The sequence below is a fragment of the Myotis brandtii genome, unplaced genomic scaffold (assembly GCF_000412655.1).
Source record: "Myotis brandtii unplaced genomic scaffold, ASM41265v1 scaffold529, whole genome shotgun sequence".
Classification (NCBI taxonomy): Eukaryota; Metazoa; Chordata; class Mammalia; order Chiroptera; family Vespertilionidae; genus Myotis; species Myotis brandtii.
This window is the reverse complement of record NW_005369934.1, coordinates 961198-972163: the sequence shown is the minus strand read 5'-3', so window position 1 is coordinate 972163 and position 10966 is coordinate 961198. Positions and strand designations below refer to the sequence as shown.

Sequence of the window (10966 nt, the reverse complement as noted above, 5' to 3'; positions counted from 1 at the left end):
TTCATTAGTGTACATAGAGCTCCTAAAGAATAAATTTGCATGCTTTATTTCTTTTTAAAGAAGTTTCTAAAAAATAAGACCTTGGCCCCTAGAAATATCCCTAACACATAGGTACTCAAAGGCACCCTGACAGAGTGGAAAGAGTATTGTGCCAGAATAAGAAAATATATTTTTGCAACTTTTTTTTTTCTAAAACTTGAGTGTGATAATATGCAGGCACAAAATTCTTTTTCTCTAACACAGCGGTTCTCAACCTGTGGGTCGCGGCCCCTTTGGCGGTCGAACGACCCTTTCACAGGGGTCGCCTAAGACCATCCTGCATATCAGATATTTACATTACAATTCATAACAGTAGCAACATTACAGTTATGAAGTAGCAACGAAAATAATTTTATGGTTGGGTCACAACATGAGGAACTGTATTTAAAGGGCCAGAAGGTTGAGAACCACTGCTCTAACAGTCAGGAAAATGCATGCATATAGTAATCAGATCAGTTGGTTTCAATATAAGGGCCTAATGCTTTTGTGGCCTCTTTCAGCTAGAAAGCTTAGAGTCTCAATAGTGTGTACTGCACACCATGGAAGGACGGATGAAGGATGTTAGGGCAATCGATTTCTCTTCTCCAGTCATCCCAGAGAATCTGGTTTATAAACAGGGAGTAAACTCATTTGGCTATAGTAAACACCAGTCCTAAAAATATTATGGGCAAGCTATTTTATGTTTGTATGCTTTCATTTCTCCAACTATAAAAAAAAAAAGAATGAGAGTCATTCTCATATAATATAATAGTGTCCCCCTAAAAAAAACTATTCACCTTTCAATAAGTGATTATTATACATCTACTAGTATGTGTCAGGGGCTACAATAAGGAATAAGATAGATAGGAGCACCACCCAGAGTTGATGGCTATCTGCTTGCCTCCCTTCATGCAGTTTCCTTTGAAAACTTTTGCTGAAATTCCTTTACCAAATTCTGCTGCCTGTTAAAACCTTATAACCTTCAGGGTTTAGTTCAAAAAATACCTCACCTCTAATGCCTCCAGTTGTTCCTGAGCCAGTAAACAAGGCGTGGGCAAAATAAGAGGCATATTTTTTATACAAGCTGCCCCTGTTTGGGCCCCATAAAGAGTGCAATTAAATTATGGACCATATTTCAGTTCTCTAAAACTCTCTCTTCCCACACTGGTGCTCAATTTCTAATCTTCTTATTGAAAATTTGACATTTCAGCCTTTTTAAAACCTTGTAGCATCTTTACAAATCCAAATTTGGCTGAGCAGCTGACTCACCAAAAGAATTTTTAAAAATACTGATGCCTGGACCCATTACAGATCTACTAAATTAGCATTTCTAGAGATGGGGCCTAAGAGTCTTTGTTTTTCAAAGCTCACCAGTGATTACATTTGTGAGGTCAGGTTTAGAAGTAATTGTACCCAAGTTTGGCTTAAAGATATACACCTTAGATGGTTTCACCCAAAGATAATAGATGAGTCACCCTGTATAGTAGCTCCAGATGTTCTTCCTACCAGGAAAATACTTGGGGAGTCAGGCCCATTTAAACTGGAGAGTTTTGAAACACCATAGAACAGCGGTTTTCAACCTGTGGGTCGCGACCCCTTTGGGGGTCGAACGACCCTTTCACAGGGGTTGCCTAAGACCATCAGAAAACACTTATATAGTTACTATTTTTGTGATTAATCACTATGCTTTAATTATGTTCAATTTATAACAATGAAATTGGGGGTCACCACAACATGAGGAACTGTTTTAAAGGGTCGTGGCATTAGGAAGGTTGAGAACCACTGCCATAGAGGGTTCCCAAACCAAGCATGCTCAATGGTCCTCCATCCCTTGAGGCCACTTGGGCTTACAGCCAACTGCAAGCCCAGAGCCGCATGGTGACATAGGAGGGGGGTGTTCATATGTCCTAGGTTGTCCCGCATAAACCAGTTACTACTGGCCAGCCCCGAGTAACTATTAGTAGTGTCCCCATTCATGCCTAGAAGTGCCCAAGTTTGGAAGAAAAACGATATGGTCACAAATGGGTTGGCAATGACCTGCCACTGACTCCTATACCTGGAATGCACTGGAAGTTCCTACATACACTATTTTTTAGCTGAATGAACAAAATTTCCACACTCCAGACATGTTTTCTTTCCTCTCCACTCTCCAGTGTTACCTCTCTCCTGTCCTTCATCACAACCTCCACGCTGCACTAAAATGCAGAGGAGGAGCCCTACACCGCCAATCTAACCTCACCCTTTAGCTTCTTTCCTGGCAACCCAAGTTTAATAAAACTGACATCCTTTCATCATATATTTTATCAACTACTCAATCAAAGATTAAAATGTTTAAAATAGTTTAAACTCTTTTTCAATGAGTTCAGGAAACAAACAAAAAATGGCATGCTTTCATATGAACCATTGTTTAGGGTAGAGGAAATGTTTTTTAATTTTGTCTTAAAGGAAATCTGCATGACCCATGTACTGTGCAAATACCCGGGGAATTAACTGGTAGAACAGATTGACACCTGCACAAAATACATACTTCCTGCCTCTCACGGGAACATGTTGATGGCTCAGATATGAAACACATCTTGTTTTCTTTATCGAAACTTGCGAAGATGTCTCTTATTGGTCATTATGTCAAAGCAGAGGAAGTGCATATTCCTAAAAACACAGCTGAGCTGCCCCTTCGCCACTGTGAGCTGTTTAGGTCATTAAGAGGCAGGCATTTTGATGGTGTATCTATGTGCTTAATCTCAGAGTAGGAATTTAACAGTCACATTTTAAAAAGGTGCATTCAGTGTATAAACCTTTCCCGAGCCCAGCAACAACATTACGATACAAATGGACATCGATAGATTCTATGTAAAAAGGTAAATTGCGTCTAGAGATTGCACTGGGCCATCTCACGTATGTTGGGGGTGTCAAACACAATTACATTTTCTCATTTACAATGATGATCTGGAAAATACGCTGACTTCTGGACCCAAGTCATGAAACAAGGAGGAAATTGGGAGGAAAGGAAGCAAAGATAAAGAAAAATCCACAAGGCCCCTTCTCCCTGTCCTGCCACCGGCTCTGTGCGAGACGGGACATTTCACATGCAAGCCTCAGGATCCCCACACCCCTTGCTTTGCACAGTGCTGCCTTGTGAGGATATGATCAGGCGCAGGCACAGGCACTGACTGAGTATTAACTCACTGCTCCTTCCCCCAAGGGGTTTAGAGTTTATCTGGGAAACACACATGTAAACACATCCAAGTGAGGTCGTGTAACTAAGGGGCAGGCCAGAATTGGGCAGAAAGCAGAGGATTTTCAGCAGTCTCCAAAGCCAAAACACATGTTCACCAGGCACTAGAGGCAGTAAACGGGTCCCTGGTTTGGTCCAAAAGAGGGAACAGCAGGAGAAAAAGGCCCAGAGACCTGAGGACACTTGGCATGTTCTGGGAACCAGTGGCAAGTCCGTGTGGCCAGAGCAAAGGGACGCTAGCAGGAGCCAGATCAACAGGCCCTTGGTGCGCCACCAAGGTATTTGTCCCCGTGCAGGCCACAGCAACTCAGTTCTTTTTAGACCAGGAGGGACCTGGTGAGCGATAGCCGATGCTAATTAAAAGGCCTAACTCCAGTGCGGTGGGCAAACCACGCGATGCTAAATGTGCAGGTGGAAGTGAGACAGGAGAGGGCTGCTTCCGCCAGCTCTCGCGAAGGCCAGCTCCGCGGCACAGGTTACTGACTCCTCCACTGGTCCTTTGAGGAGGCTGCTACTGTTATTACCCACAATCCTCTTCATTTTGCAGGTAAGGAAGCTCAGGCTTGGCCATTTGCTCAGGGTTACACAGGTAGGAGGTGGCAGAGTCAAACTCTGAGTCAGAGTTGGAATCCAGACGATGCGCCCTCCAGGCCCAGGGCCTGAAGCTCGGTGCTATGGTGCCGCTCTTTAAAACTGGCCGTGATCCAAGCAGGCAGTGATGGAGAAAAATGACGGTTTTCTTGCAGTGGGTGGGCAGCATTTAGCCAGGGGAATTCCAGAAGCCATCTGTCTGGGGAGTGACAGGCCTCACTTCCAAGGCCAGACTCTGGATCCTGGCAGGTGGGCTGGGGAAGGAGTAAAGGACCAATGTAAAGACGAAGCTAAAACCCCAAACCTCAAGAAATGCAGAATTGGGATGAATTCCCAACAAGGCAGGAAAGGTCGATTCCCAAAACCGGAAGTGAGGTACAGAGTGGAGTGTGTTCTCAGTGATTAGAAGTGGAACACACTCTCAGAACCAGACAAGCTACTATCCTTGTGTTGAATTGCCTGAGTCTTTTATTTTACTTTATTTTCAGTCCTCACTGAGGATAATTTTTTTTATCGATTTAGAGAGAGAGAGAGAGAGAGACATCCATCAATGTAAGAGAGAAACTTCAATTGCTTGCTTCCCATACATGCTCGGAATGGGATGGAACCTGCAACCTAGGTATGTGCCCTTACGGGAATCGAACCACAACCTTTTCTGGTGTAAGGGACGTTGCTCCAACCAACTGAGCCACCTGGCAGAGGCTGGATTGCCTGAGTCTTTTAAAGCACTCCTGTTGCCTAGGGCGGCCAGCACCTGGGGCGCAGCTGATCCTGCGTGAATGTGGGTAGGCGCCAGAGAATGAAGCAGGTCCTGACGGGCACTGGGCAAGAACAGCTTCTCAGTTTGCCTGCTGGGTTTCTACAGGATCTGTGCCATTATAGCAATTTGTTGTGAAAACAGGGAACAATTGAGAAAAACCTTAGTTTTATGCTAGGGGGAGAAATGTGTGTTTAATTCTGAAAGTAGTTTCTCTTAGACTTCCTCCCTAGTTGTTACATATTTGTTCTCAAAAACAAATGCCAGACGTCAGGGAGAGACTTAATAGTGCATTTTACACTGTTAAGTGAATCTCTCAGAACAGTTAAAATGTCCTGTCAATCATGGCTCACTTTTGCCTTTTTATTATTATTATTTTATTGATTTCAGAGAGGAAGGGAGAGAGAAGAGAGAAACATCAATGATGAGAGAGAATCATTGATCGGCTGCCTCCTGCACGCCCCCTACTGGGGATCAAACCGGCAGCCCAGGCATGTGCCTTTGATCGGAACTGAACCCAGGACCCTTCAGTCCACAGGCCAATGCTCTATCCATTAAGCCAAGCCAGCTAGGGCTGCCTTTTCTATTTTATTAGCAGTAATAATAAAAGCTGGAAATGGCATACCAAAATATGTCAAGGAAATGGAATTGCATTCACTGGATTTCATCACCAGTTATTTTGGTTAGGTCAACCAATCTCTCTTCCTTGCTTGTTCCTGAGCACCAGGGTTTGTAGTAGGGAGATAAATTGTTCGCTAAACTATTTTGGGTAAGTGCTTCTACCTACTCTAGTTATAAAGGTAGGAATGAGAATCATTCCCAGATCATGGGCTTCCCAGAAAGGCCATTCAACAAATACAGGTGTCCCCAAAAATGTATATACACTTTAACAGCTGATAGCTCAATTTTGAAAATGAAATGTACTTTAAGAAACATTGCCTTTATAATAATTCAAAATGTGTGTGTACATTTTGGGGGGCACCCTATATTTAGGGAGCATGCAGTCTGGACCAGGCATGGAGTATGGCCCGAGTCCTGCTGCACAGGAGCCTGCCTGGTAGAACCATAGCCACGCCCAAGGCTCAGCTCAGATTGCTGGGCCTCTGTCATTCTTCCCTGACAGCCTCGTCAGAACTGCTCATCTCTTCTCTTGGCTTCCACCACATATGTTTTTATTTCTATCTTAGTGTGTATCAAAGCCTTCTAAGTGTTCTGCTTCTCTTGCCCATGCTTCTCCCTCTTTTTCTCTTCCTACTTCAGATCTAAGTTCCTCAAAGCTTCCCAATGCCCACCCCATGACCCTACACTGAGTCTGCCGTTAGAAAATGGATACCCAACTGAATCTGCTGGAAGGAATCTGAAACTCTTCTTTAAGTAGCTGAAGGTCTCCTCTAAGCAAAAAGACAGTGGGATTCATTACTGAGTGTCTTCCTTTTACCCCTTTTCTCTATAAAAGCCACATTTAAAATCTTATAAGAAAACGTATATCCAATTAATTAATAAAGAAATCCAAAAGCATTCTCTCTATTTAGCAACGTAAAGAGAAAATGTGTTCTAATATGTGTATATGTTTATTAAGATTTTTAGTCTCCATTTTTAGGAGAATATGAATACATGTGTCCAGTGGCAGCCCAGGGCCTAGAGGACAAGGATAATTTCCTAAGTATCTCAAGGCCAGGCAGGCAAATTCCCAGGATTCCTAGAGATGCCATCAGGCTGCTTGGCATTGCCCCCTAGGTCCAGAGGTATTAAGGCTAAGAGTTGGTTCTCAGGCCACATGAGAATTCCCTTGCCAAGAGAGATATAAGCAGACTCCCTGTTGAACCCCTGACATGTTCCCCCCAGACAATGGCAAACATCAAAGGAATGTCTAGGTCAGGAGACATCCCTGAAGAAAAACCTAAAATCCTCCAAGCCTGAAGGAGACAACAGCCTTGATACCCTGAGCCTCTTCTTTCTTCTTTTTGGCTTTACTACTTATAGATATTAAGTACACAGATCTCTGAGATTTTACTAGCTGGAAGGTGGCGACCATTAATCCACTACTCCAACAACACAGAACTGTGGTTCTCAACCTTTCTAATGCCACGACCCTTTAATACAGTTCCTCATGTTGTGGTGACCCCCAATTTCATTGTTACACATTGAACATAATTAAAGCATAGTGATTAATCACAAAAACAATATGTAAATATATATGTGTTTTTCGATGGTCTTAGGCAACCCCTGTGAAAGGGTCATTCAACCCCCAAAGGGGTCGCGACCCACAGGTTGAGAACCGCTGACATAGAAGTTTCTTTGTACCTCAGAGGTGGTCTCTCATAGATTTCCGATCTCTTCTACAGAAAAAAAAAGTGAAAATGCTTAAGTGCCTCTAAAAGGGGTCAGACATTATTCATTTCACTATTGATGTTTGTGCCAAGTGAAGGGACCATTAGCTCCTTTTGCAGATGTCTTTCTCTCATCTCCTATGAGAGGAGATGGGTATATTGTAATATATATAAAAGTAAGACTTATCCATTTGACCCCAAATAGTTTACGTATCAACAAGCTAAGTGTAGGAAATCAGGATTAGGATTCAGTTAAGAATAGGTAGGACTCGGAAGTAGCCATCAAAAGAGGGTGATGACACGCAATGTGAATTTCAGGTGTGACTCATATCTGATATATAGCTGAGACCACAATTTTTGCACATTTACTATTTTATTAATGACTAGAATGAACAAGTTAAGAGGACTCTCAACCTACAAATGACACCAATTACAATGACCTTGTTAGTATCTGTGATAAAAAACATCAAAGTGATTTTGATAAAATGCAAATATCCCATAAAAATAAGATAAAGACTAGTTCAAAGTAAAATAATGTTTTATGAGCAGAAATAAAACAGATATTAAATAGGAAACAAATAGGTAAATATATCCTATATAATAAAAGCCTAATATGCTAAGTGTCCAGTCGACCGGTTGGCTGTTCAACCAATCAAAGTGTAATATGCTAATGATATGCTAAGGTGGCTCAACTGCTTGCTATCATATGCACTGACCACCAGAGGCCCAGTCAACTGCTGGTCGACCAGTCACTATGACATGCACTGACTACCAGGGGGCAGATGCTCTTATCAGTAAGTTAGCTTGCTGCTGGGGTCCGGCCCATTGGGACTGAGCGAGAGGGGCCAGACATGCCCTGGAGCCCTCCTGCAGTCCCTCCCCGGCTGGCCAACCTCCCACGTCTCTCCCAGACTTGATCATGCACCAGTGGGGTCCTTTGGCCTGGCCTGCGCCCTGTTGCAATCCAGGACTCCTCGGGGTATGTGGGAGAGCTGTTTTCGGCCCAATCCCACAGGGGGAGCGCTGGTCAGCCAGAAACTGGGCTCACAGCTAGTGAGCACAGTGGCAGCAGCAGCACTAAGGATGTCCGACTGACAGCTTAGGCCCGGAGGGAGTGGGCCTAAGCCATCAGTCAGACATTCCCCAAGGGCTCCTGGACTGTGAGAGGGCACAGGCCAGGCTGAGGGACCTCCCCCCCAAATGCACGAATTTCATGCACCGGGCCTCTAGTGAAAAATAAAAAAATTTGAGAAGAGGGTTGTCATTTCTGTAGGAGCTTGTGATGTGGAAAACCAAGATGCTTCATGAGCAAAATGGATATGGAAAGCCCTTGTAATAATTCCACAGCTTCCAAGACACCAAGATCTCCAAGGTGAAAATCACTATTTTAAATTAATCCTTAAATGAATTCATCGTACTTCATACTCCTTGGGCAATAGGGAACCCGAGCTAAGTCTATTGATTGTTCCTGATCATTAAACATTTAAATAAGTTAATGATATTTTAAAGGAAGTCTTAATGAATGGAATCAAAAGGACAATGTAATCAAAAGAAGTGTAATATACAAGATTCTCTACTTTACTAGTATTTGCTATTGGTTCGACATTAAAAATGGGTTCCTGATTCGATCTTATGAGGGATGTAGAGATGCTGGAAAGAGCAAAAGGAAGGAGATAAGGGATGGAGAGAAACCCCCAGCTGGGGCTGGGGCAGGACTGTTTTGTCTGAATGATTTGTTAGAAGAGTTGGAAGGGAGCATGGAATGACAACTGCTTATGGTTATTGCCAGGTTATTATGAGACTTACAAGAAAAATACTGCTCAGACACAATCACCATTCAGACAAGGAAAAGGGAGGAAGGGGCGTACCCTTGTTTAAAGTGTTAATTGACATGGGAAAAGAGATTCCAGGTAAGGACTGGGTCACAGGAGTTTATTTTGTAATAGTTGTGTATTAAAATCCCTTCCTTGTCTGTGTAACTTCTCAAATCTTACCTCTACAATTACAATTTGGTATATAACAACATTGACACACGGCCTCATAATTAAACATAGGCATAGGTATGAACACTTTCCTCTATTCCCTCAAGATACCTGGTGTGTTTGGGGCAAAGAAGGATTTATGTGGCAACGCAGCTGTGGTTGAGAATGCAAGTGGTAAACATCTGAAAGCAGAACACTGCATTGTATGTACCGAAAGGTCAGTATGAAACATTGTCTTTATGGCCAGCGTGCCCATCCACTCCTACACGCTGCGCATGCACACATTTGCAGCTTGCATAAACCCCTATTGTGACTTAAACTCATGAGAGAGTGCGCTTTCTGCCGAGGTGGCTGTTTTGTGACTTTAGACCAGTGGTTCTTGCTCTGGCTGCAGATCATCGGGGCAATGTTTATATATAGTGTTGTAGCTGCTCTCTCCCTAGAAATTCTGATTGTATTGACCTATGGTGGGGCCCATGCCTATGTATTCTTTTTCTTTTTTTCTGTTTTGAAAGCTTCCCAGATGAGGCTAATGTACAGCCAGAATGGAGTCTGTTTTGGACTCTCAGAATAAAGAAAACCATGTGCCATGACAAAACTTTCAGGACCATAACGGCCACAGTGAGGAAATTATTAATTCTCATTTCGGGGACTATGCATTTTTATTGGAATATTATATTTGTCATTCAAATTCCCATAACAACAACAAAAAATACTTTCTGGAACTCTGTTGTATGTGAGGTAAACCTCGTGTCCCTTATATAATCTAGTCCTGTTGTTTTTCCCTTTTCTCATCCTTTCTATTCCCAAAGAGGAAGATCGGATGGCTAGAGTGTCAGCATGTCATCTCTATGCCCCTTTCCTACCTCAGTCCATGGTTCAGGCATACTAAGCAGGGAGCTCAGGGTGCGCTGGTTGTTTTTCCTAATGGTGTGTCAACGCTCCTGTGCTGCCAGTGGCTACACGAAGTTTCCCTGGACCTCGGCACAAGCAAGTGTCCTTCGTGTCTCCAGTGCCTGGCACAGAGAAGAGACCTCAAGTCACTGAGGAGTGCTTTACTGATGCCAGTCCCTCATCAGAGCAGATGGGTGAACTAAGCCTCATAGGAAGTTCCCGAGACCCTGATACCGAAGGTGACTTGGGCCTTGGAAGAGTCACTGAGCCCTCCAGACAGCAGGTTCCTCATCTAGAGCCATGACGAAGCTGAACCTAAAGATCTCTAGGTCACTTTCATTTCTAAAATCTTTGGTTCTGATTGACTAGTATTCATAAAAGAATGGAAGGCTGTAAAAGACCTTCTTCTTAGACTTTCCCACTTGCCATTCTCAAACTTCATCTTCAGGCTGTTGGGCTTAATTAAATCGTCTTTGAAATACTGAGCTACCAATGCATGCTGACTGCAAATATACCGCAGATAAGCATTTGGTACTGAAGAAGGTCAAGAGCTGGGGTTCTTGTCCTCTTCTCATCTGGGCTCGGAACTCTGTGGTCTTCCCTTTTATTGTCCTTAACTCCAAATTGGCTGCTTGTGTTCCAAGATGGGTCAGAAAATCAGTATCGAAGTTGGTTACAAGCTGTCAGTAATTTTTTTTGTAAGAGGATGTGTTTATTGATTTTTAGAGAGAAAGAGGGGAAAGAGATTGACAGAGAAAGAGAGAGAGAGAGAAAGAAAGAGAGAGAAACATTGATGTAAGAGGGAAACACCAATTGGTTGCCTCCCATACGTGCCCGGGTCGAACCCGAAACCTAGGTATGTGCCCTGACCTGGAATCAAACCTGCAACCCTTTATGGGACGATGCTCCAACCAATTGACCCACACCAGCCGGGCTGAAGTTCTTTTAACAGGCCATCTGTGAGCAATAGGATCAAATGACTAAGCACTACAGGGCAGAAACACTATTACTTTGAGCAGATTTTCCTATTACCCTGCTGTAAAGAGTTTGTTTTTCTCTGACTTATATAGAGTTTAGCGTTGAGGATCCTGTATGATTTTAATCCCATCACTTGGCACCCCAGCTGTATGATTCTGTAAACATAAAGTTGTTTGAATTC

General features: G+C 43.2%; 1 protein-coding gene across 8 annotated transcripts in view; it reads left to right on the top strand.

The window, feature by feature from the left end:
• CAV1 (caveolin 1, caveolae protein, 22kDa) overlaps positions 1-10966 on the top strand; it is a 36220-nt gene that overhangs the window by 8350 nt on the left and 16904 nt on the right. For 4 of the 8 annotated variants that reach the window (XM_014548936.1, XM_014548935.1, XM_014548937.1 and 1 more), the window contains 2 exons: positions 9429-9534; positions 9726-10046. The exons of 2 other annotated variants lie outside the window; for them this stretch is intronic. In XM_014548936.1, the coding sequence (XP_014404422.1) occupies positions 9429-9534; positions 9726-10010 (391 nt within the window). In that variant the 3' untranslated portion in view covers positions 10011-10046. Of the gene's footprint in view, positions 1-5861; positions 6120-9428; positions 9535-9725; positions 10047-10966 lie in introns of those variants that run through there. 2 more of the 8 variants (XM_014548939.1, XM_014548940.1) reach the window with 2 other exon arrangements.